The sequence below is a fragment of the Rhinatrema bivittatum genome, chromosome 19 (genome assembly GCF_901001135.1).
Source record: "Rhinatrema bivittatum chromosome 19, aRhiBiv1.1, whole genome shotgun sequence".
NCBI classification, from domain to species: Eukaryota; Metazoa; Chordata; class Amphibia; order Gymnophiona; family Rhinatrematidae; genus Rhinatrema; species Rhinatrema bivittatum.
Genome location: NC_042633.1, coordinates 29166750 through 29193637, shown reverse-complemented (window position 1 = coordinate 29193637; position 26888 = coordinate 29166750). Strand labels below are relative to the sequence as shown.

Genomic DNA, 26888 nt, shown 5'->3' with positions numbered 1-26888 from the left:
CAGTCAGTGCTGTCGCATCCCTATTCTCTAGTATAAAATGGCTGCTCCCAGCACCCCAGCCTACGATTACCCACCATTTTCTTCCTTCAATAAAGCCTCCTTGCTGCTGCTGCTGCTGGCGGCAGCCATTTTGTGCTAGTCTACAGCAGTCAATGCTGTTGCTTCCCTATTCTCTAGCATAAAATGGCTGCTCCCAGTAGCCGAGCCTACAATTTTCCACCATTTTGTTCCTTGATAAAGCCTCCTTGCTGCTGCTGAAAGCAGCCATTTTGTGGTACAATCTACAGCAGTCAGTGCAGTAGCCACCCTTACCTCTAGCATAAAATGGCTGCTCCCAGCAGCCGAGCCTACAATTTTCCACCATTTTATTCCTTGAATAAAACAACCTTCCTGCTGCTGAAGACAGCCATTTTATGGTACAATCTACAGCAGTCCTTGCTGTTGCTTCCCTTTAGCATAAAATGGCTGCTCGCAACCGCAGCCCCTACAAGTTTCCACGATTTTAATCTCTTAAGGATATTGTAAATCTGTACCAGCATTTAACCTTTCGGCATTTTCCTCCTACCTTGTCCGTTCTAAACGGCAGGGATTTCAAGTCTCAGCAAACACTAATATTATAAAGTTGTATTACAACCATCTGTCAGGTCTTATTTCCAGTTCTCATATCTTTTCCTCATGCATTTTATTTTTAAACACTTGTCTTGTGCCCTGAGTAATAAGCCCTGAACTATCTTAACTGTCTAGTTTCTCTTCTTGCCCTTTTTAGATAAACAAAGGGAAGGTATGTTTCCATTCTGTCCTAACAGCGCAAGGAAACATTGAAACCAATTTTAAAAGTCCAAACAGCATTCTAACAACTAGCAAAAGCCATTAGACAAAAAGCAATTTGAAAAAAAAATACAATAAAGAAAACTTTATACACAAAAGTAAAAAAATAATAATAATCTGCAAACGGGATAAACACCTGACAGGGGCAAAACAAACCTGCTTTTTCTGGTTGAAAGGATTTTACAAAGAAAAACAGCTTGAAATTCTCTATTTCTGTACCTGCTGATTCTAATGTGGTTTCTTCCTCTTATTTCATTAAAACAGTAACTTCTCCACCTCCCCCACTACCTTACAAATGGAGAAACAAAGGGGTGTTGTGCTAAAGGCACCATCAGAAAAAGTGGGTTAAAGAGTCAGAGCAAAGAATTACCATCCTTCCCTCCTTCCAAAGACCCTCATTCTAATCAACTCCTCCAGACTCATTGTGTGTGACCTTCAGCAGACACTTAACCTCTCCCCTCCTGATCTAGAACCATGGTGGTCTTCAGCAAAATCACACGGATGCCTATGTACTAAAGGTTTTCTCCCCTCTTGTCACTAAGGGAAAAATCCTTTGAGCTCTCAATTCCCCTGACCCTCTGTGACCTTTGGCAAAATCATTTAATCTCTTTACCCAACCCTCTCTGTGCGGCCTTCAGCAAAGTCGCTAATCCATCTTCCCACATGGACACACTATCCCTGTATGTGACCTTCAGCAAAATTACTTAGCCAACTCTTCCTTCCACTCCTCTGATCTTCAGCAAAATCACTTATACTCCCCGTGCTTGTAATGGAGTAATTACTTACCTGATAATTTCTTTTTTCTTAGTGTAGACAGATGGACTCAGGACCAATGGGTATAGTGTACTCCTAATAGCCGTTGGAGACGGATCAGATTTCAATCTGACTTCAGCCCTAGTACATATACCCCTGCAGGAAGTGCAGCTCTTCATTATTCTCCTCGAAAAGCATTGTGGATATATTTGACTGACTAACTGAATAACTTGATTAATTTGAACTGGTCGAATTGGCTATAGCTTGAGACCGCCAGTGCCCTCAACCGAGAAGCGTCGAGACCCAGTAGGATGGGTGTCCTAGATGAAGGAAGGCATGGCTTACCCTTGAATCACTCGCTCCCGGGGATGTCCCCCGAGAATTCCATGAGTAACGGCAGCTGTGGGTAGGATGCTGAGTCCATCTGTCTACTCTAAGGAAAACAAAGTTATCAGCTATGTAATTTCTCCATTTCCTAGGGTGTAGCAGATGGACTCAGGACCAATGGGATGTATAAAAGCTACTCCCGAACCTGGTGAGAGGCTGTCCGTGACCCACTTAGTACTGCCCTTGCAAATGCTGTGTCCTCCCGAGCCTGAACATCCAGGCGGTTAAACCTGTAGAAGGTGTGGATGGAGGACCATGTCGCCGCCCTGCAGATCTCGGCGGGTGACAGCATCTTGGTTGCCGCCCAGGACAATGCCTGGGCTCTAGCAGAATGAGCTAGAGCCCAGGCATTGTAAAGGCAGTGGCTCGCCTGCTTCCACGGAGGCCGCCTTGATGACTTCTTTGATCCAGTGGGCTATGGTTGCTCGCGAGGCAGCTTCCCCCTGCTTCTTCCTGCTGTGAAGGACAAATAGATGGTCCGTCTTTTGTACGGATTCCGACCTTTCCCGGTATCGGACTAGAAGCCTGCCGACGTTGAGATGTCTTAGACTTCTAACCTCTTCCGAATTCTTATGCTCAACTGGTGATGGTAGCGAGATGGTTTGGTTGAGACGGAAGTGAGACACCACTTTGGGGAGGAACGATGGAACTGTGCGTAACTGGATGGTTCCCGGGGTGAGTCTGAGGAACGGCTCCCGGCAGGACAGTGCTTGTAGCTCAGATATACGATGAGCCGAACAGACTGCCAGCAGGAAGGCTGTCTTCAACGTTAATAGTCGGAGAGACAGACCGTGGAGAGGTCTGAAGGAGGTTCCTGCTAGGAAATCTAGGACCAGGTTGAGGTTCCAAAGAGGCACTGGCCACTTCAGGGGTGGTAGGATGTGCTTGACTCCTTTCAGGAAGCGGGAGACATCCGGGTGAGAGGCTATGCTGCCGCTCTCGCTCTTGGTTCCGTAGCATGATAAGGCCGCCACCTGTACCTTGATGGAGTTGAGGGACAATCCCTTCTGTAGTCCATTCTGTAGGAATTCCAAAATCGCAGGTATGATGTCATGGTCCTCGCACCAGGATTCGAATACTCTCCAAATCCTTATGTATGTTAGGGATGTGGAAAACTTGTGTGCTCGGAGTAGGGTGACAATTACTGCGCCAGAGTATCCTCTCCTCCTTAGGCGAGTCCTCTCAATGGCCAGACTGTAAGAGAATCGAGCTGCATCCTCGTGTTGGCTCGGTCCCTGTTGGGGCAGGTCTCTGTGTGGAGGTAGCAGCAGGGGGTTCCCTGCCAACAGTCTTCGCATTTCTGCGTACCATGGTCTTCTTGGCCAGTCCGGGGCCACTAGAAGTACTGGCCCCACACTGTGGTGTTCTATCTTGTGGATGATCGTGACCAATAGGGGCCATGGCGGGAAGGCGTATAACAGAGTCTCCTGTGGCCAGGTCTGTACCAGGGCATAGATTCCCTAGGAAAGAGGTTCCCGCCTGCGGCTGAAGAAACTGGGTACCTGGGCGTTGGACCGGCTTGCCAGGAGGTCCATGGTTGGTGTTCCCCAACGGTTTACTATCAATTGGAATGCTGTGGTTGAGAGTTTCCATTCTCCTGGATCTAGACTCTCTCTGCTGAGGTAGTCCGCTGCGACACTGTCTTTCCCGGCAATGTGGACGGCCAAATCTCTTGAAGATTCACTTCCGCCCATGACATTAGGGGGTCTATTTCCAGAGACACCTGTTGGCTTCTGGTTCCTCCCTGACGGTTGATGTAAGCCACTGTTGTGGCGTTGTCAGACATTACTCTGACCGCTTTGCCTCGGAGTCTGTGACCGAACCTTAGGCAGGCTATTCTGACTGCCCTGGCTTCTAGGCGATTAATAATCCATCCTGACTCTTCTTTGTTCCATTGCCCTTGGGCAGTTAGCTCTTGGCAGTGTGCTCCCCATCCTCATAGGTTGGCATCCGTGGTGCGTAGGATCCAGGTTGGGGAGGATAGTCTCGTTCCCTGGCTCAGATGGGTTTCTTGTGGCCACCATCATGGTTGGGCCTGAACTTTGTCCGGCAGCTGAAGCCGTACGGTGTAGTTCTGGGACATTGGATTCCATCGTGATAGTAGTGAGCGGTGTAGGGGTCTCATGTGAGCCCGTGCCCATGGGACTACTTCCAGTGTAGATGCCATGAGGCAGAGAACTTGTAGGTAATCCCATGCTGTGGGGAGAAGTTTGCTCAACAGGGTTCGTAACTGGGTCATCAGTTTTGATCTCTTTGTCGGTGTCAGGATGACCTTGTCTTGTTTGGTGTTGAACCGGACTCCCAGGTATTCTAGAGATTGGGAAGGCTGCAGGCAGCTCGTTTGTGTTGACCACTCACCCGAGGCTCTCCAGTAGAGTTTTGACTCTGTTGGTTGCCTGGTGGCTTTCCTCTGGGGATTTCGCTATGATCAGCCAATTGTCTAGATAAGGGTGCATGCGGATTCCTTCCTTCCTCTGTGTTGCTGCCACCACTGTGATCTTGGTGAACGTCCAGGGTGCAGTGGCTAACCCGAAAGGTAGTGCCCGGAACTGGTAGTGACGGTCCAGGACTGAGAAGCGTAGAAAACGCTGATGCTCTTGATGGATCGGAATGTGTAGGTAGGCTTCAGACAGATCCAGGGAGGTAAGGAACTCTCCCGGTTGTATCGCCCTTATTACCGAGCGTAGGGTTTCCATGTGGAAGCGAGGAATCTTCAGGTAACGGTTGACCGCCTTGAGGTCCAGGATAGGTATGAACGTTCCTTCCTTCTTGGGAACGATAAACTAGATGGAATGGCCAGTATTTATTTGTTGTGGAGGCACCGGTGTTATAGCCTCTAAGGCTAGTAATCTGGTCAGCGTAGCTTCCACTGCCATTCTCTTGGAAGGGTCGCGGCAGGGAGATTCCACAAACTTGTCCGGAGGGAGTAGGTGGAAATCCAGGTAATATCCCTCTCCAATGATGGATAGGACCCACTTGTCCGAAGTTATCTCGACCCATCTTTGGTAGAATAGGGCCAGTCTGCACCCTATGGCTTCTTCCGTTGGATGGGTCGGCTGATCTTCATTGTGGGGTGCGGCTGGGGCCTAGGCCCGAACTGGCTCCCCTTTTATTGTGCTTGTTCCGAAAGAACTGGCCCCAGCCTGTGGGGCGGGCCGCTTGATATGAGCTTCTATATGGGTTGAAGCGCTGTGATCCTCTGTCCCTGGAGGTCCCGGAGAAGGATCGCTCGTTTCTCTTATTCCTGTCCTCCGGTAGCCGCGGCAGTGGGGACTCGCCCCACTTGTTGGCTAGTTTCTCTAGTTCGCTTCCTAACAGGAGTGTTCCCTTGAAAGGCATCCTTGTGAGTCTCGTTTTGGAGGATGCGTCAGCTGACCAGTTTCGAAGCCAGATTTGTCTTCTGGCTGCCATGGCGGATGAGACTCCTCTAGTTGCTGTGAGTACCAGATCCGAAGCGGCGACCGTGAGGAATAATACGGCTGGTTCCAGGGCTTCCCCAGGAGTGTTGTTCCTGGTCTGTGCTAAGCAGGTGCGTGTCACCACTGCACAGCATGCCGCGATCTGTAAAGACATAGCGGAGACGTCAAGGGACTGCTTGAGGATAGATTCCAGACGTCTGTCTTGAGCATCCTTGAGTTCTGCTCCTCCCTCCACTGGGATAGTAGTGAGCTTCGAGACTGTGCAGACCATGGCATCCACTTTAGGACATGCCAGGAGATCTTTGGCGGCAGGGTCCAAAGGGTACATGGCTGCCAGAGCCCTGCCCCCTTTGAACGTGGTTTCTGGGGCCTCCCATTCCAGGTCAATTAGTTGCTGGACGGCTTATAATAGTGGGAAATGGCGAGAGGTCTGACGAAGTCCCTCCAAAAGTGGTTTCAGCTTAGGTTTCTGCGAGGCACTTGTGCCCGGGATGGCAAGCTCTTTTAAGATGTGCGTGACCAGGTCTGGAAGTTCGTCCTTAGTGAAGAAGAGTCTCATGGTTCGATGGGTTTCTGTCCCCGGAGGGAGTTCCCCGTCCTCCAGGGGTTCTGACTCCTCATCTGAGATGTCTGTGTCCCCGAAGGTGGGGCTTCTGGGCGGTGGGATCACTTCCCTATGGATAGAGGGTCCTGGCATATTGAGGTCCTCTGGTGGTGCCTGTGACCGCATTGTAGGAGGCACCGGTTGCACATGGACCAAGGCATGCAGACCTTTGAAAAATTCCACCCAGGCGATAGAAGCTGGGTCTAGACTAGGGGGCGCCATGTGATGCTAGGTCTGGCGTACCACTCGAGAGGCTGGGGTCCGGTACCGGCTGGGGAGGGCCATCAGTTGGGTCCCCTAGGGCATCTTCACACTATATACACAGTGCCGTGGCCTCCTCATGCTGTGCCGCTCTAATGTGGCAAGCTGGGCAAAGGCCCTGAGCTTATTTTCGGGTGCAGCCATGGTTTGTGCGCTCCGGTGTGCGTCGAAGATGCATGTGTAGGTTTGGTGCTCGCGCTGTTGTGCGCACGGGTCGAAGTTATGCGCCCAGCACAGTGAACGCATGGCTATGCGCGCGACGTGCGCACAAGGTATTTGTCCGCACGGATCGAGACAGCGGACAGGGCGGCGAACAGGAACAAAATGGTGACGGCGACCACCTCGGAGGGTCTCCACGTGGGAGGACCTTCGGATCTGACCGGAGTCTAGCCCTGCTAGGGGTGATCAACCTGGTGGCACTAGTCCCGGCTGGCGACCTGTGCATCTTCTCGAGCTTCAGGGACCGGAGACTTTTAAATAGATTTCTAACTTATCTTGTCCCAGCACTTCCCAGTTTCGTTCTGGGTGGTCTCCAGCTGCAGGGGGAGAGGGAAAATACATTCACCGCTGCGCTCGAGGTTGCACCCGCTGCCTCTCAGCCTCACCCGATGTCGGGGGTTAGGTCCCCACCGAGGTTCGGCTGCCGGACCGAGGCTCGCCTCCGAGGGATCGCGGAAATCACCTTGGAATCTCGACTGGGGGAGGGACCCAACGGTGTCACCGCAGGAGAGTGGGGATAGTCTGTAGAGGTAAGATTTCTTCTTAATTTGGATTTCTTTGGTAAAAATTACTCTAACTCTGTGAGCGCGTGCAGGTAGTCCCTAACTGCTATGGAGACGGAAAATACTGAAGAGCTCCACTTCCTGCAGCGGTATAAGTACTAGGGGCTGACATCAGATTGAAATCTGATCCGTCTCCAACTGCTATCAGGAGCACACTATACCCATTGGTCCTGAGTCCATCTGCTACACGCTATGAAATTAAGGGTTTTTTTGGGTCAGCGCAGCCAAGCTCCCTCTTGCAGCACTCTTCATATAACATTAAGGAATACATTTTACAAGCGCCGCTATCACTAAAAGGCCCATATACGCGTGCTAATCCCTCCTCCCGCAGGCACAACTATCCCTGTGAACAAATAAATAGTCTCGTTGTGCAGAGAAAATCCTCTTGAGGTATAGCCCTGTCTGTGCTTGGCATGACAGCACGTTCATCTAGCTCTTGACTAAACTAATAGGTCTAGCTTCTCATTCTGCCTTTTTAAAAAAAAGGGGAGAAGGAATGGCTCAGAGAACCTAATTCCCCAGGGAAGTACTCTTCAGCTCAAGCTTTGTTCAGTTTGCTGGTTACGCAGAACTTGCTTTTACATACTTGTAACAATAGAACACAAAGGTCAGGTGGTGTTCCTCTAATGCTTTTATCAGAGAACTAACATCACTGGAGAATGATTACTTTCCTCCTGCCTCTCTACTGGGCATCAACTTTAGAAAGAACACATCCTGAGCTTTTAATGTCATTGTCCCTCTGCAGTAACCTATGACATACAAAGAGACAGCTCGCCAGATTCATGAGTTGAAGAGTACACAACCACACCGGCGTTACCCAGCATTCAGTAACTATTCTCCAGGGGGCAGCACTGTAATCTAAAAACAGAGTACATCCTAGGACACAGGGAACAGAATATGGAACCATCCTAGAGCTTCAGTTCTGTCCCCACGGCACCCACACAAAAGAAAGGATAGATCTTCTCTGTGAAGGAGTCATTGAAAGTGAAGAGAGTCTCCATGCTGTCTGCATTGTAGAAGGAGACTCGTCCTTGCTCATAGTTTAGGAACACTCCCACGGTGTTGGGAGTCTCACTCAAAGCTAGAGGGGTGTCTGGGGACGTGAAGGCCCAGTATTCATCACGATACAGACCCAGGAGTCCAATAGCCCAGATCCCCACAGACGGCTTGATTTTAAACACTCCTTTCCGCCTCACAGATTCCCTGGCAGCCCCCACAGTCCAGTATACACCGCCTCCCACCTCCACTTCCCAGTAGCGCACCCCAAAGGAGAACCCCTGGCGTGCCAAAGCACAGGGTTTGCCATTAAAACGCTCAGGGCTATCAGAAAAGAAGAGAGCATCTTCCATGTATTTTATGGTTTTCTTGTCTCGAGACAGGATCAGCTGAACATGTGCTGTCAGGGGATCCACTGTTAAAGGCACTACAGAGAAAGAGGAGAAAGAGGAAAGGTTTAGGAAGAGGACTGCTCATGCTGCTAAAGAGTCAATAGGGTCTCAATCAGGATACATGATCAGATTGTTCCTCTCAAGAGCTCAACGTGTTGGAGGAAGCATTCTTCCGACTACTGTACCAACTGCCCCTTCCCCACCATTACAGAAAATCTTTCCTTAAATAAAATGCTGTCAGTGTGCCTTGGAAGAGAAACCTTTAAAATGATAAAGAGTCAATAGGGTCTCAATCAGGATACATGATTAGATTGTTCCTCTCAAGAGCTCAACGTGTTGGAGGAAGCATTCTTCCGACTACTGTACCAACTGCCCCTTCCCCACCATTACGGAAAATCTTTCCTTAAATAAAATGCTGTCAGTGTGCCTTGGAAGAGAAACCTTTAAAATGATAGAAGCCCACCGAGACATAGTCTATACCAGTAATGCCCCTGCAAACACAAGCTGCTTGTTGATAACCAGAAAAAACAGCAAGCCTGCTCCCACTGGGAATTTCAAGACCCACCCAGGCAGCTATCTTGGAATGGGCCTGGAGGCCTAACAGAAGACAATTTCAGTGTGAGGGATTTCTCTCAAGAATGGAGGATAGGGCCTATTCAGCCAGCACAGAGGACTCCGTCTCGAGGACTGTAATTACTCGCCTTTTTCTGCCCATCTCCTTTTACCTTTGTAGCTTTTTATCCAGTCCTTGGAAGTGACCATCCATCCGCACTTGGCCTTGTTTTCATTCTGAGGAGATGCAGGCTCTGGATGCTGGAATGTCACATAATTGCTCCTGTGGAAGAGGGAGGATGACAATTAATCTATCAATAAAACACAGACGCCCTGGATCTACATTCTGGAATTTTTCAGTTAAAAAAGGGAATTTCAGCTCAGCTGAGAGGAATTTTAATTTCAACGGGTCAGACTGCATCAGAACCAGATCTTCGAAAATCTGTGCTGCTCAACATGGAGCATCAGACGGAGGAAAATCAGAATAAGGTCCACACCATTGCCACTTGCGATATGAAATAGGGTCAGCAGGTCTCCAGGCCTTCAAGGACAGGCTGAGCCTGCTTTTGTATTACGATGGCATCTATGGACTCATACATCTCATTTCTCTGAGAATAAGCACAAATCTTCAAGACCCAGCATGCAATGCGGCAAAACCAGCTCTGGCTCAGCCTAATTCTTTTTTTTTTTTTTAATTTGTAGCTTTTATTGGCATAACAAAAACAAACATCGGCATACCAAGTACATAATACCATGGAACCATAATTGAACAAGAAATGCTGTTGTACCTGATGACAAAGAGCCATTTCACGCAAATATACCCCCTTGAAATCCTCCCCCCCCCCCCCCTCCCATAAAGATAGCCAGCGTATATCAACTATCATCAAAACACCTGGTGAGCAAGATACCTGCGATCAAGCAGCAAGAGCGCAGAGTCATGTATAGTAAAAAAGAAACTCTGTGGCAAATCAACATCCCCCGAATGATAGAAAGTCCCCTGAAAATCCACGATCCCGGGCCAGTTACAAAAACACCAATTGACACCAGTCCTGTACTCAGTCAATATAAGTCACTTCTTCCCACTAGAAATTCGAAGCCATTGTTCATATCGTCCCCAGATCTTATGAAAGTGTTGGGTCGATTTATTGCGAAATGCTGTTATCTTCCCCAAGGTGTGCGAATGGAGGACCAATGCTTGAACTGTGGCTACCGTTGGGACTCCAGGATCCTTCCAACAACGCGCTATAGCGCACCTGGTCGCAGTAACCACATATTTAATAAAATAGTTATGAAATTTGGACCTGTCTCGGAGTTCATCATTTAATAGAGCTTGTGCAGGGGTAAGCTGTATTTTTCCATTCAAAATTGTAGATATCCAGGTTGAAATCAATGTCCACAACTGTTGTATTTTGGAGCATTGCCACCAGAGATGAAAAAAAGTACCTCTTTCCTGGCAAAGTTTCCAGCAAAGCCCCTGTGTATGTGGCGCATAGCGTTGAATGATACTTGGTGTTATATACCATCTATAGTATAACTTGTACCCATTTTCAATGTGCTGAGCTGAGATAAATCCTTTCCGAAGAAGGGTAAAGATCCGCAGCCAATCCTCCTTTGTCCAATCACATTGTAAGTCCGACTGCCAGGCTTGTATATGAGATGCAGACTGATCAAAGTCGTCACTTAAGAGTCCGTACATATTAGAAATATGTTTGGTAACCAAATGTGCTTTTCTACACATGCTCTCAAACGAGGAAATACCCTGTACAAGGTCACCTGCAATTCGATGACTAGTATAAAAGTGACGAACTTGGAGGTAGCGGAAAAGATCCGCTGGCCCCAGCTGATATTGGCGGCAGAGGGTGGGAAATGGCAAGAGACCCCCAGGGGACCAAATATGCGACCACTGGAAGACACCCTTGTCAATCCAGGGCTTAAACGCCTGTGGATTGCCAGCTGGCCGAAATTCCCTGTGATAGAACAAGTGCGTACTATGGAAGAAACCCCGGGAGCCCACCAAGGTTTTCCTCCACCGGTCCCAGACGGTCAGGGTAGCTTGGACGGTCTCAGGGAGTGTCAATCTGGGGCACCTGGAGGCCTGGCTCTGCCACAACAGGGCGGACAGTGGAAAAGTACCCAGCAGAGCCTGCTCCAAGCGCACCCAGGGCTTGCTCTGTTTGCTATCATGCCACTCTATGGCCGCCTTCAAATGAGCCGCCCCATGATACCGTGCAATATTAGGCATACCCACCCCGCCTCTATACCGAGGCAGAAACAATGTCTTCATAGCTATCCTTGGCCTTTTCCCTTGCCATAAATACTTATTGAATCTCTTTTGCCATTTATCCAAGAGCTTAACAGGGAGGACAATGGGTAAAGTTTGCAACAAGTACATAAGCCGGGGCATGATATTCATCTTAAGGACTGCTAATCTCCCCAACCAAGAAATGTGGTATCTATCCCACTCCTCCAGGTCCTTATATATTTTTCCCAAGAGCGGAGTATAATTTAAGTGAAAGAGATCATTCTCCACGCCGAGATAGACCCCTAGATATTTTAACTTTCGATTGGCCCACTTAAAGGGGAACTCCCTGGCAATTTGGGCTACTAAGTCTGGTGATACAGTGACATTTAACAACTCTGACTTGTCCCAGTTAAGCGAAAACCCCGAGACCCTGCTAAAGGCAGCTAGTTCTTCAGAAACCGCCCGCAACGATCGACTTGGGTCAGTTAGAGTAAACAAAATGTCGTCTGCAAAGAGAGACATTTTTGAGGAAAAGTCTTCCACGCTCGCTCCAGAAATTAAGGGATTGCTCCGAATCCGATGCGCAAAGGGCTCCAGGAAGAGCGCGAACAGCAACGGAGACAGCGGGCACCCCTGCCTGGTACCTCTTCCCACTGGAAACGGAGAGGAATATCCCCCGTTAATTTTTAAACAGGCAGTAGGTGCTTCATATAATTTGTGAATCCAGGTAATAAACTTGTCTCCCAAATTAAATAAGCGCAGAGTATGGAACAAAAAAGGCCAATGAACATAGTCAAAAGCCTTTTCGGCGTCTATGGCTAAAAGCAGTAGGGGTACGTGTTGTGAGCGAGCCCAACCCATAATGTCAACCGTTTTGCGGACGTTATCCGACGCCATGCGGCCAGGGATAAAGCCAGATTGGTCGGCGTGTATCAATCCTGGCAAAGAAACATTAAGTCTGTGGGCTAAAATTTTTGCTAGAATTTTCATGTCTAAGTTAATTAACGAGATGGGGCGATAAGAGCCACATACCGTGGGATCTCGACCTGGTTTCGCCAACAGTGTCACCCCCGCCATATTATCGTCCGAAGAGAACGAGGCCGACCCCTGGAGAGAATTATACAAGGAAACCAATGGGGGCACTAGAAACACCATAAATTTCTTGTAAAAAGAGGCGGTATAGCCATCGAGCCCTGGGGACTTGCCTATTTTCATGGATTTGATAGCCCAAGTCACTTCCGCAGCGGTAACATCCCTGGTGAGAAATAATTGAGCCTCGGGAGTAACCTGCGGGAGATCGATATGTTGAAAGTAATTTTCCAGCTCAGCCTGATCGATGTTGGTCTGTGGCGCATAAAGAGTCATATAGTAACGTAGAAAGCGGAGCCGAATATCAGCATTAGAGGTTAACAGTAGACCGCTTTCTGCCTTTAATTTAACAATATTAGTCTGGGCTTGACGGACCCGTAGTTTACGGGCCAACTGTCTACCCGCCTTGTTACCCCCTTCATAATATTGTTGCTGACTGCAAGTTAACTTATGCGCTATTTGGGCCGCTTCCAGATCCGCCAGATGCTTGCGGAGCTGATCTATTTGCAATAAGAGATCAGTCTCCCCGGTAGCGGAATGCACCCGCCCCAGCCGCTGTAAGGTCAGTAAAGTATTAACCTTGTCTTGCTGTTTGCATCTCTTTATATAGGCCCCTCTGGCAATAAGCTGCCCTCTGATCACCGCCTTCAAACAATCCCATAGAGTTATGGGAGAAATATCAGGGTTGTCGTTAAACTGTAGGTATTCCTGAATATCCCCGGACAACCGAGTACAGAAGTCCTCATCATCTAGGAGACTGTCATTAAGTCTCCAATACTTGCGTCCTTTATCGTACCCAGAGAAGTGAAAGTCCATAATCACAGGACCGTGATCAGACCATGTAATGGGACCCAAAGAAGGGGCTAGAACCTGATTACAGCAACCCTTATCCACCAACAGGAAATCAATGCGAGAGTAGGATTTATGCACCCTAGAAAAGAAGGTATAGTTCCTGGATTTGGGGTGCCATACCCGCCAGACATCGATCAGGCCGTGGTGGCTCAGAAAGCGGCGAAATGCTTGCCGGTCTGGTTGCCTCGTCTGAGAGGTCTGATGGGAATTATCCAGACGAGGGTCGAGCGTCACATTAAAGTCCCCACCCAGAATTATATGGCCCTCAGCCCATAAATCAATAATCTGGGAGAGGCCGTCCAGGTAGGCGCTCTGTCCCACATTAGGGGCATAGGAGCTAATCAAGGTATATTTATCCCCTCCAATAGCGATAACCAATAATAAATACCTGCCTTCTGGGTCTGTCCGGCATACCAATTCTTCATATATCAGATCTTTATGCACAAGGATTCCCACTCCCAAATACTTATGAGCTAGCGGCCGAGCAGCCCAATACTGTCTAGGGAAACTAGGGTGTTTGAGCAAGTACTCATATCTCCTTTTTAAATGGGTTTCTTGCACAAAGGCAATCATGGTATGATGGAGATTTAAATCCGCAAAGAGGGAGTGCCGCTTTAAAGGTGTATTCAATCCCTTTACATTAAGGGACATAATGTTAAAAGGTGTCATGGGGATGAATAGTTAAAAACTACTATCCCAAGGAACAGTGCCACCCGTCCCAGCCACTTAAAGAGTCTGACTCGTCTGCGCGCCCCTAAGGGCCAGGTGTTCACTAAAAAATGAAAGCTATAAAAATAGCTATCCCCTAGCTTCCCCTCCCGCTTTCCCACCACCCCCACAGCTTGTACCCTGTCCCAGGGCCATGCTGTCTGATTAAGGGAGGAGGCCATCATCCCAGCAATAGTCCCCCCTCAGTGACATCTTAAACAGTTAAAATAACATTGTCTGACAACAGAGCTCCTCTAACATAGGAACTATTGATCTTGAGGCCAGTAGGCCATGCCAGTAAAACAAACAGTAACCTGATTTAAACAGTACTGAATACAAACAGTGAGATAATCAGCAAAAGCCCTCGCCTTTGCCATAGGCCCAAGGGCAATGGCAGAGCCTGGGCATTAACCCAGATGAGAAACCGATGAAAACAATCAGCCCCTCAAAGAATTCCAGACCTCTCTCAGAGCAACGGCTCAGCGCTGCGCCTGGGAATCAGGTTGTCGTCGCAGTCTTTTATCGCCTCGAGTCACGCGTTGCCATCGTGGAGGCCCCTCCTGCCGAACGGGTGGTTTTGGTAAGGCAGGTAGACCCAGAATCTCTGGGAAACCGGCATCCCGCAGAATATTGGAGGCCTCCGCCGGCGTTTTCGCCCGGTATACTTCTCCTTTCAAGGTAAAATTGAGCCCAAAGGGAAACATCCACCTGTAGCGCATGTTTTCTTTTCAGAGAAAATCAGTAACAGGCTTAAAATCCCTCCTTTTCTTGATCGTTGTGGGCGATAAGTCCATAAAAACCATGACCTCATGGCCCTCCCACTTCCAGCTAGGTTGCTGCCAAGCTATATTTGCGATTCTGTCCTTAACAGCAAATTCGTGATAGCATGCTAGTATATCTTTGGGCAGGTTATTAACCCGAGGTCCAAAAACTCTATGGGCTCTTGCTATTTTTACCTCTGCTGCAGAAGCCTGTGAAGGAGAGCCCGCACCAGAGGATAGAAGCATGGCGCTGATCTGGGCCACTATGGCGGTACAGTCGGCATACTCCGGCCCCTCGGGGACGCCTCTAAAGCGGAGATTCTGTCGCCTAGACCTATTTTCTAGGTCTTCCATCTTGTCCTGCATTCGTTCTATTTCCTCCTGCATGCTGTGTATTTTTTCGTGCTGCTCCTTGAGATCCGCTGTATTAGCTTCCGCTCGGGTTTCAACCTCAAAGAGGCGGCGGCCATGTTCAGCCATATCCCCCTTGAGCTCTTCTATGGAGGACATGATGACCTCAGTTTTCGCCGCGATTTCGGATTTTATTTCGTCGACCCAGCCCTTCATCACCGCTTTCGTGGGGATCTCATTGTCGTCGGTAGGGTCGCCCGCGGCCATCTCCCCGTGATCCGCTACCTCGTTTCCCGCCCCCGCCATGTTGTCACCTGGGGGCTCACCTTCCAGAGGCAGTTTGCTGTACGAAAACTTTTTTAAATCCACCGGTTTCCGCCGATGAGACATCTGCCAACAAACTCTAAGTTATGAGGAAGCGTTAGGCCACGTATCGCTGATCAGAGCGCCCGATGTCAGAGGATTAAGCTGATGTCGAGGGAGAGACACAAATTCAGTCCGCCATCTGCTGGGATGACGTCACTTCCTCTGGCTCAGCCTAATTCTGATGACCAGGAGTCACCTAATCTTAAACTACAGAGCCTAAAGGCAAAATTCCCATCCTTCAAGTTTCAGTGGGCTCAGGTTGTTTACAGATGTTCATTTCTAGGTCGATGCCACTTTGTGGCTGACTAAAGTATTTCACTGTTTCTACTTCCTTTTGTCTGTTTTTCTACATACAAAACCTGGTGTCTGATGTATATGACCCTGCATCTGAAGATGAGTGTTTCTACAGTGCAGTGGGCTCAGGAGCTGTGAGCAGAAGGCAAGGTTTGTAGCAATATTAACTAGTTTAGGACTACACGCGTCCACCTTTGAAAACTGAAGCATGAGTGCGCTTCGGCATCATGGCAACCGCTAACAGTATTCCGTCCCTCCCCCCACCAAGGCACCAACAGTAGGGATGCAAAGCAGCAACTTGGAAAATTTCAGGGCACAATTTAAAAGGCTACTCTCTAGGCACGGGCTTAAATGAGAAGTCAGCCGAAGTGTGGCAGCTACACCGAGGGTGATGAGGACTGAATGCGCCATTTGCGCGTAAGCACAATTTGAGCCTTACAGAGGAATAGAGAAAGGATACAAAAGCCATCCTTGATGCATTAGAAGCCTATTTCAAGCCTTTTTTTTATATATATATTTATATGAAAGGAGGGGGGAAATCCATTGATAACTTTAGCACACATTTGAGAGAAAGCAGTGACATGGGAGCATGCCTCACTGAATAATCAGGTTCCTTCATTTTTGGATTAAGCAAATTTTCTCCAATAAATTTCTGGATTTTTCCAAAGGTGAGCAGTTTAAACTGATGTCCACTCCAATTTTCTGTCAACTGAAGAGTGCGCCTTCAGCACTGACCTATAGCCCTGCCCCCTCATCAGCTGACCAGCCTCTCTAGAAAAGCAAACTGTGGACAACTGAAAATACTTCAACTATGACTAACAGCCAACAACTCTTAACTTCCAATCAACTCGGAAGTACTGAATTCAGTAAAAAAAAAAAAATATATGAACCACATGTAGACTGGTTCTTCACTTACCAGTCCTTCAAATGACTCAGAACAAAAAAACATCTGCATCATCCCTGAAAGAAAGGACAAACTAAAAATAAAACCACAAGTAGGCAGCCCAGGGCAGAATTGTGGATTGGCCTGCCTTCCTTAGAGGAAAAAAAATTATCAGATGATTTTACCTCTCTCTGCACTCAGGCAGGCCAATTCACACCGGTGGGATATACCAAAGCTACTCCCGAATCAGATGGGAAACTGCCTGCGTTCCCATTAACACCACACGCGCAAAAGCTACATCCTCCTGAGCACTAACATCCAAGCATTAATGCCATGAAGGGAATATATGCAGAATCTCACTCCGTGGTCACTGTTGAACAATAGCATAAATTCCGAATGTCCTCGGTCCTTTCTGTGACTGAAGATACAGCGGACATCACTGAGATACTATGAGCTGAAAGGCATAGTCTGCCAGCTCTCACTCTCCTGGGTCTAAGGTATGTCTACTGAACAATTGGCCCTCACATTGTCTGTCCCTGAAGAGTGAGAGTCTGATAGTGTCTGTAGATGTTGCTCTGCCCATTCCAAGAGAGCATCTATTTCCACCGTCACCTGGTAACTCTTCGTTCCACCCCAATCCCAATGGTTTACATAGGCGACTGTCGAGGCATTGTCTGACATTACTCTTACCGCTCGTCTTGTCAGCCGATCACCAAAAACTATACGCAAGCCAAGCAAACTGCACAAGCTTCCAATCAATTGATGGTCCACTGTCGTTCCTCAACATTCCACCAACTATGCGCTATCAACTCTTGGCAGCGAGACCCCCAACCCAGGAGGCTCGCATCCATTGTAAGCACCAACCATTCTGGAGTCTTTAAAGGTTACCCTTCTCATGAGGTGTTCCTTTTGCAACCATCACTACAACTTCGTGCTCACTTCCAGCGGCAAGGATAGCCTCACAATATACGCCCGTGACTGCAGATTCCACCGCAACAGCAAAACCTGCTGAAGCGGCCGCATATGCACTCTTGCCCAGGATTCCACTTCCAACTTTATTGCCATAGACCCCAAGACTTGTAAATAACTCCACACCGTTGAACAAATGGGCAATCTCAAGGATTGAACCAGAGTCTCCAAGTTTCTGACACGTTGATCTGGCATAATCACCCTGCCTTTCAACACATCAAGTCTCACGCCGAGGAATTCCAGGGTCTGTGTTGGCTGTAGATTGCTTTTGGCTAAGTCCAGCTCTTGAAGGAAGCGGATCACCTTGCGAGACGCCAACTGACCTTCTTCCGCATTCTTGGCCCGAATTAACCAGTCGTCCAGATATGGATGGACCAGAATACCCTCCTTGTGCAGAGACACCACTACTACCACCATGATCTTGGAGAAGGTTCTGGGCGCCATAGCCAGGCCAAAATGGCAAAGCTAGAAACTGATAATGCTGTCCTAGAACGGCAAAACATAGAAACCACTGAAGTTCCTGTCGTATGGGGATATGTAGATATGCTTCCGTCAGATCGCAAGATGTGAGAAACGCCCCTCTTTGCATCACCACAATGACAGAGCATAAGATTTCCATTCTGAAGTGAGTCACACGCAAATGCCAGTTGACTCATTTCAGATCCAGGATGGGTCGGAAAGGAGCTCTCTTCCTCCATGGGTATGACAAAATAAATAGAATATTACTACGTATTTTCCTGCAGTTGGGAACTGGAATTACAGCCCTGAGCTCTGTAAGCCTCTGTAACCTGCTCTCCACAGTCACTCTCTTCACTAGCAAGTTGCATAGAGTGACCATTCAAGACCCACCAGTCCATGATTTGGGTTCACCTTTGATAAAGGCGAGATAGTCGCCTAACTACCTCCAGAACCTGTAAGTGGAACCCCGCACCTTCATTGCGAGGTCTGCGATACCCCGGCACTGGAGTCCTTATTCAGCTTCTTCAACCGAAGGACTGATCTTCCAAAGGGACGCGTCCTCTTGTCAATCCCCTGTAAGGGCAATAAACAACGGGAATCCCTGGAGCAGCCTCTTGTCCCAAAACGGCACGAAGCTGCTCTTGTCTTGGAATCACCTCATCGATTCACCATCTTCAACTCATTTCTCAACAAGACAGTCCTCTTCCTAAACCTTTCCTCTTTCTCTGTAGTGTCTTTAACAGTGGATCCCCTGACAGCACATGTTCAGCTGATCCTATCTCGAGACAAGAAAACCATAAAATACATGGAGGATGCTCTCTTCTTTTCTGATAACCCTGAGCGTTTTAATGGCAAACCCCGTGCTTTGGCACGCCAGGGGTTCTCCTTTGGGGTGCGCTACTGGGAGGTGGAGGTGGGAGGCGGTGTATACTGGACTGTGGGGGCTGCCAGGGAATCTGTGAGGCAGAAAGGAGTGTTTAAAATCAAGCCGTCTGTGGGGATCTGGGCTATTGGACTCCCTTTCTAATAATTCAGGCTGAGAACCAATAAACCCGGCAACTTGTCCCATGAAAAAAGACTTGAACAAGTTAATGTAAACCGGTTATTTACTTTATCTGATAATAGGACGACTACGGGGCACTCCATGAAGTTAGCAGGTAGCTCATTTAAAACATATCTAAGAAAATTCTCTTCACTCAGCGCATAGTTAAGCTCTGGAATTTATTGCCAGAGGGTATGGTTACAGGAGTTAGTGTAACAGGGTTTATAAAAGGTTTGGATAGGTTCCTAGAAGAAAAATCCATAAACTGCTATGAATTAATAAATAGTAGCGTGTGATCTATCTAACGAATGGGTACTTGCCAGGTACATGTGACTTGGATTGGCCACTGTGGGAAACAGGATACTGGGCTTAAACGGACCCTTGGTCTGACCCAGTGTGGCATATCTTATGTTCCATGTGGCTCCAAATCAGGTGGGATTTCCCATTCTTCCCAAGTTGAGGAAGACAGACCTTCCTCTTTATGGTGCTTGAGTGAGGCAGCCTGGGACACTTCCCTTCCTTACAGGGCTGCTTAGCCTCCGCTGGGCACCCTCTCAAAAAGGTTCGCAAACCTTGGAAAAATTCCACCCAAGAGAAGGAAGCTGAATCCAACCCTGGGGGCTAAGCAAGGTGCTTCCCCCAAGGAATGTCCCTCCTATAAGGAATGGGGGGAGCAGCGGGGGCATGTTAACTGGCCAGAATATCACCTCCTGTGCTCCCCTCCACTGAGTACTCAATGGCAGTAAAGTCCTTGGAGGGCAATTCTCCTTGAGCCTCCATGCAACGCTGGCATAGGCGGAGAGAGAACAACAGCTTGACTGCCCTCATTTATTTTATCTTTATTTAAATTCTTTTAACATACCGATGCTCAAGACCAGGTCTTATCGTACCGGTTTACAGTAAACTAGGGGGAACCAGTTAACAGAGCAGACAAAAACAAAAGTTACATTATAACAGGGAATGTAGAACTAGGCTGTTAGAGAAAAAAATAGGTTAAACAAATTCTAAAAGTTAAGTTAAACAAATTCTAACTGGTGAGGCTTGCCCTCATATGGCAAGCCTCAGTCTTTTTAGCCCCTAACACCATTATCAGTCTCAAAATGGCTACCCCCCCTGACCGTGCGGCTTCCTGCATGCTGCTAAATAACACTGCCAAATGCTTCACCAGGGTGTGAGAAACCTAACTGTGTGTACTTGAGTGTGTGGAAAAAACCCAGCCATAGCCTAAGCGCCTGTCGGCCCCATGCAATGGAAAGTCAGGGATGGCAACACAGGAGCTCTGGAATGCGTTTGACAACCGAACTAAAGCCAGAAGCACCACCAGCATGCTGCTCTCACGTAGTTTGATCGGAGGTGCCAGAGGGGGTTTGCACCTAGAGGGAAAAACAGCTCAAGAGGAAAGGGGAGGCCCCTTTTATTCACCCACACACACACACTTTTTTTTTTTTTTTAAACCTGAGCTCAGACCTCTACCAGTTGAAGTCATGACCAGGCAAGTTGTTTTCTTGGAGCCTAAACCTGGCAAAGCACAGAGGCTCAATCACTCAACTGAGGGAGAATACCAGACTGATTTTACCTCAGGAGCTCAAATCCACTTAAAAAAAAACAAAAACACAAAAAACAGGTAATCCCCACTAGGGAAATGCATGTCCACCATCTGCTGGAGATGGAGAACACTGGCAGGCTAATGTTGAGGCAGGGCTATATGTCAGTGACATCAGTGAATCAGTTGTCCCCATCTGCTGGTAGGAGTGCATAACCTGCTGGTGTGGCTTGGCCTGCCTAAGTGCAGAGGAATGGTTGATTGTTTTTAACTGTATCTATATTTAATTTCATTTGTAAACTGCCTGGTTAAACCTGCTTTTACAGGCAGTATATTTAAATTCAATTCAATGCATAGAATCAGGTTTTAAACAGGAAACGTTCTCTCTTTTTCTTCTTTTCTGGTGTAAGTCTCTGCCTATGCAGATGCTTTAAAGCAAAGATCCCATTGTTTACACCCTAAGTGACACCGTGAGCAGTCTCTGGCCAGCGAGAAGACCAATTCAGTCTGGACTCTGGCTATTCTTCCGTAAAACTATTTTTATAGGTAAAAATAAACCACAAAAATGGCTTACTCCAGCAGTGCATGCAGCCTTAGAACAAGTAGCTTTAGCACAGTTCCTGCTTTCTTCTACTCTTTATTTTATTTAAGAGTTTTTATATACCGTCATTAAGTTATTTACCATCATAACGGTTTACAATAAGGCACCTATATCAAAGAAAGTGTAGATCCTAATTTACATGGATGGTGCCATTGTGGTTCGGTAAACAATAATTAAGAATATGGGTTGTGCTCAGGAAATTACCTTGTCTAGAACCCTGGCATCTTATCCCTCTCCCCAGGGGAAATGCCCTCCAACCAAGGTTCTCTTGTGGCTGTCTTAATGCACACACTCCTCTACTGGGGCAGGGGTTCATGTGCACATGGAGCGGCAGTTACTACCCTTATCAGAAGACATGGCGGGGGTAACTGCACAGAGCGGCAGTTACTACTGTAAGAAACTTGCTGGGCAGGCTGGATGGACCATTTGGCCTTTATTTGCCATCAATTTCTATGTTTCCTGAACTCCTTATTGGCTCGACTTCTGTTTTGCTTCGTCTCTCTGTCTGTGTTCTCTTGCCATTTCCTTTTGATCCCTTCTCTAAAGGAATGCCTGGGACAGTTTTTTTCTAGCAGAGGTTTTCAGTTGGAAGAAGGCTCTTGGCATGCTAACTGCTTGTTCCTGTTCTCTTTTGGGCTCTGAGAAACATCGTTCACCTCTTCTTTACTATTAACCCACAGCTATTATCAGTTTAAAAAACAAAAAAACCAAACACCCCTTATTACAGCTGTATGAGCCTCAACCTATTCAGCTACTCTTGGGACCTTCTCATCTACTGTGAGTATTGTTCTTCATTCCAATCAAGAACAGAGTTCAACTGATACCTACGGCTGGGCAGAGGTTTAGCTGACTGTCTAGCAGTTGAAGCCAAACATCGAATACCAAGGGCAGTACAACTAAAAAGATGATAGCATGAAAAAAAAGAAAAAAAAACCCACATACATATCTGTGCACAAGACAGAGGTGGCACCCACTAGGTCTGTTCTTCCTAGTCCCCCTCTCCACAACAAACATGAGAGTAGAGGACCCAGACAGATAATGCCCGATACAGAACAAACCTCAGCCTCTAAATACTGTGACTTTAGGGAAAGGATTCTAACAATGTAAAAACTTGCTCAAAGAGTAGGGAACCTCTTACAGGTGCTGCTCTTCAGGCAGTCATTAAGTGTGCAGACATGTCACAGCCCTCCAATCACATGCTGCAAGCCTAAACTCTCAGAATGCTGCTCCCGCCATGGTGAAGCATCGCAGGGAGAACAGTGTAGCACAGGCAGTGGTACCTAAAGTCACACCCAAATGCACTGAAGTCTGTGGAGAATGCCAGGATAGAAGGTCCTGTTCCAAGATATGCCCAGCTACAATATAGCCCAAGGGACAGCCCGAGAGATCAGTAAGGATGTACGTTATCATGGATGATCAAAGCAACCGGTCCCTGGCGAGGTCAGCGTTCGACCTGTTTAACAGACTACTCCCCATACATGCTCAAAACATGGGCAGGAATGACAGAGACAACAGGGAGTGCAATCAACTACTGAACAACAGGAGAGAAACTCCTACATCACAAATTGCATGACGACATCCTCCTTGCAGGCTGCAGTGACTCAGATGAGGAAGCACAGCACAACCATAAGCTCTTGATCCTAATGAATGGATGCAGGCAGGTGATGCTAAGGCTTAGTGTGAAGAAACTGCAATTCCAGATGAAGGAAGTCTGCCTTCCAGGGGCACATCCAATCCACAGGCCCGAAAGCAGATCCAGATTAAGGTTACAGCCATACAGGATAAGCCACAGCCCACAGAGGTAAAATCCGTGCAGCGTTTCATTGATTTAGCTAGCAAAATTCATGCCTCGTCTGTCAGAGGTATATAAGTCTCCAAGGCGGCTTTTGGATAAGGATGCCATTTGCCACTGGCTTCCAAAGCAGGGCAAGGCAGTGCAGGAAATAAAGCACCTGGGTGCAGATGCACCTGTATGGAAGCGGTCTCTGCTTCTAGGGCACACACCCCAGGCGAGCAGAATTTTGCACAAATCAAAGAGGAATGTCTAAGCCTGGTCTTTACCTGCTAACATGGCAATGATCTAATGATAGCAGAAACAGACCAGGAGCCACTGAGAGTAATCTTCAAGAAGCCCCCTATTGTGTGCTCCCAAGCATCTTCAAAAGCATGCGACTCCCACTGCAGCATTACAAACTGAGACGTGAATCAATGACACACTTAGAGCTATACCAAATAGGATCTGCAGTCCAGGGCCCGAACATCTTAAGGTTTCTTGGATGCAATAGGACCAAATGGATATTGCACAAATCAATCAAGCAAGCAGATTACCCAAATATCACTAACCAGAGACTGCACTGGATTGTACAGCGAGCTGGAGAAAATGAGACCTTGCAGGCACTGAAGTCTGTTGGCCAGAAAAGGAGGAGCGAGTACCAGCTATCATTAGGGAACACTGGCTAGTCAAGGGTAAAAATCAGCAAAAAGTAGTCCCTGTACGATGCTAAGGTGAATAAGACAGACTTGCCTCTTGCGTCACAGCCCAAGCCAAGCTTTGACCTATGTGCTAGGGATCTGCCCGAGTTGCTTATTAGTGAGCCAATCCACATGGACCCGTTATCAGGGAACTGAAAAGGCCGGGTACCTGCATACAAAAAGGCTGCACCCCACTCGTATCTGGTGGACACTGAAAGAACTCCATTGCCGTAATCACGTGGCTCTGGGAGTGGCTGAGCAGCCAGCTTCACAAGGCTGCTGTGGGACAGCGCACACACAGCTCAACTGACGGGTCGAGCAGGCCCTCCTGCGCGGGGCCATGCCCAAGCATGGAGAGCAGAGGAGCTGTAGGGAAGAGCACTGATGGGAACCTCGGGCACGCAGGCACACCTGTGAGAAAGTCTGGGGCCAGCATCCCCGACGCCAAGCAGCCAAATGGGCATCTGCTGGAAGAGGAGTTAAACAGGGCTCAGGAGATGATTTAAAAAAAAAAAACACAAACAAACAACACAAGGAGCAAAAATACAGAAAAGGTCAGAGAAATGCATAGATTAATTTTGCATGCTACCTCAGCTATGTCAAATTTCCTCTCATAAAGAGCCCTGTGCATATGTTTTACAAAAGCTTTGGCCAGCTAGAATTGGAAAACCAGGAGCAGGACAGCATGTCCCTAAATCCCAAACACAGATTAACAGGAAGTGTAAGAAACCAACTTAGTCCATACCTGCTCAGCGTCGTGTTCACATCCTGAAAGCAGAGAAACAGAAAAACCACCAGTTTATTCGTGTGCTTTATACAAAATGCCATTGACAATTATACAGACCATACATTTCTTAAATTACATGTTTACTTTAACAAAAAATTCCACAATGCCATGCTTCGGTTGTCCATGCTGTGTTCCTGCATGGGGGGCTCTGATAACGATCAGAAGAGGAGTGCGCACCAGTTGTTTTGCCTATTAGCTGTGTTAAAAGATTCTCCGCAAGCAGAGCAGGCACAGGGTTCAAATGGCTAACAGACTTCCCCATCCCACACCTGTCTCTCAGAATGGAGGCCCCGAAATCCCCAGCACAAGACATCACACATGCCCAACATCTGCCAAGGTCCACCAAGCTCAAGGGCCATGTGTCTAAGCTCTGCCCATGTTCACCCTCCAATTCTGCCAACAAACGTGGCAACTCATGCTTCTGGGAACGTGTTGGGCACCTAAGCAGAGGACTTTGCATCTCTGGATTCCCAATTTAGTCCTGTCACTGCAGCCCACACCCTTAACAGGAATAAATTACCTTCAGGAACTCCTTTGCCGGCTGATGACTCTTCTCCTCAATTTCCGTGATCAGCTGGGTCAAGGACCGGATTTTCTTGGCCAGCTTTTCGACGTTAGCCAGCCCCATCAGCGCAATCCTCCCCTCCATCTCCTCCAGCCTGGTGAAGACAGCACGCTCCGTGTCGCCCAGCATTTGGCGCAGCTGTGCCAGCTCCGTCGCACATGTCTGTTTCTCCGCCCTCACCTTCTCCTTTTTCAAAAGCACACAAACGAACAAGTTAAGCAGTGGAACCACGCAGAGAAATATGTAGAGCACGCGCAGGGGGTCCACTGGCTGGCAGAAACCCCCCCCCCCCCCCCCCGGGTCCTCTCACATAATGTGTCATAAAAGAGACTTCACTTACGCTGTACCCTGCGTGGACCCTGACCTAAGACTGTCCCCGTGTAGCCTCCGGGAGCAGCATCACACTCACCGTCAGTGCCGAAATTTTCTTCTCTTCGCTGCTCTTTGCTTCCTGGGCTTTGGCCAGCTCTTTCCTCAGAGGTCCCAGCCGGCTCTGCAGTTTCTCCTTCAGAAGAGACAGATGGATTAACGCAGCTGCACAATAATAAACCTGAAAGCCACAAACCACTACAATGGCACTCTACACGTATTTGTTTGCTGGCTTGTGTGAAGCTTCAATCATATGGGGAGCTAGTTTGGATTCTGAACACCGAAGAGCACGTGGATATGAGGGATCATTTCTTTTTCACGTGGCGGAGTAAGAGGTACTGGGGAGGCTGCTGTTAAGGAGAGAGGAAATTTTGACATAAACTGAGCTGGTATTTGATCCTACATTATTTTTTTACTGGGTTTTGTGGAAGGCTGGAGTGTTCCAAGGTCTTCTGAAGATGCTCCTGGTGGCCCAAACCATATCGGCCAATGCCAGGAAAACAAAAATCTACTACTACTACTACTTATTTCTAAAGCGCTACTAGATATGCTCAGCGCTGTGCAGATACACGAGAGTGTCCCTGCTCAAGGGAGCTTACTATCTAGTCAAGAGAAACAAGAGCCTATGGGAAGTGCAGCCTTTAAAAGGCTCCTGACATGCCAACTCAGGAAGTCTACTCCAGGCATGCACGGCAAGGTGGAAAGCGTGGAGTCGGGAGTGCAGCGGAGGAGAGGGGCACAAATAAAGAGGTGAGCTAGAGAAGCTTGAACTATATGCGGAAGCAGCTAGGGATCAAATGGAGCGAATTGAGAAGAGGAGCTGTATAGTCAAAGCAATGTCAACATTGTGCAGCTGATTTCTGAATAGACTTCAATGGGGAAACAGTCCAGATCGTTCATAGTGGGTTCTCCAAAACAAGAGAACCAATGCGCTAGAAGAAAAATCGCCAAGCTGTTAAAAGGGGAATATGCAAAATTTAAGAGACTGTGATCATCTTTCAATGAAGTGATTCGGAGGAAGGTGTAAGAGACAGAGATTCATGGAGCCAGCAGGGCAATTAAACTCGGGGGTCTATGTAATAAGCTGAACATTCAAGCTGCATTCTTAAATTCAGTGTACAGTTTAGCGCATATTCTAAATAAAACTCCCAATTTTTCAGCGCACAAAATATCGGTGTTCAGAATCCGAACTAGCTCCCCATATGATTGAAGCTTCTGTGCACACAGCATGTTTTCTATGCATAAAATCCCAAACTACAGAGCCCGGCATCAGAATTCCAGCTTCCACCCACAGACTAACATTAGCCTGGAAACTATCTGCTTCGGACTAGGCGTTTGTTTCCAGCACCTAGTTCTGCATTGGAGGGGTAATAGCTAATGCCATCATCGGCATGAGATTTGCATGAGTGGGCATTAACCTTTCTGCACGCAAAACTCCTTGCTGCATTGGCAAAAAGTTTGCACACAACTACAGGTTAAACTGTGTGTTCAGCATTAGCAATTAGGGATGCAAAGGCATTTGAAATGATTTAAAAATTAACCATATTTCTTACATAGTGCA

General features: G+C 47.8%; 1 protein-coding gene across 1 annotated transcript in view; it reads right to left on the bottom strand.

Annotated features, from left to right (window-relative positions):
• Positions 1-26888, bottom strand: part of LOC115080312 — a 139332-nt gene that overhangs the window by 110644 nt on the left and 1800 nt on the right. Inside the window, exons 2-6 of the mRNA XM_029584463.1 lie at positions 25368-25463; positions 24914-25144; positions 24352-24374; positions 9148-9257; positions 7945-8457 (exon numbers count right to left, since the gene is read on the bottom strand). Of these exons, the coding sequence (XP_029440323.1) occupies positions 7945-8457; positions 9148-9257; positions 24352-24374; positions 24914-25144; positions 25368-25463 (973 nt within the window). The remainder of the gene's footprint in view (positions 1-7944; positions 8458-9147; positions 9258-24351; positions 24375-24913; positions 25145-25367; positions 25464-26888) is intronic.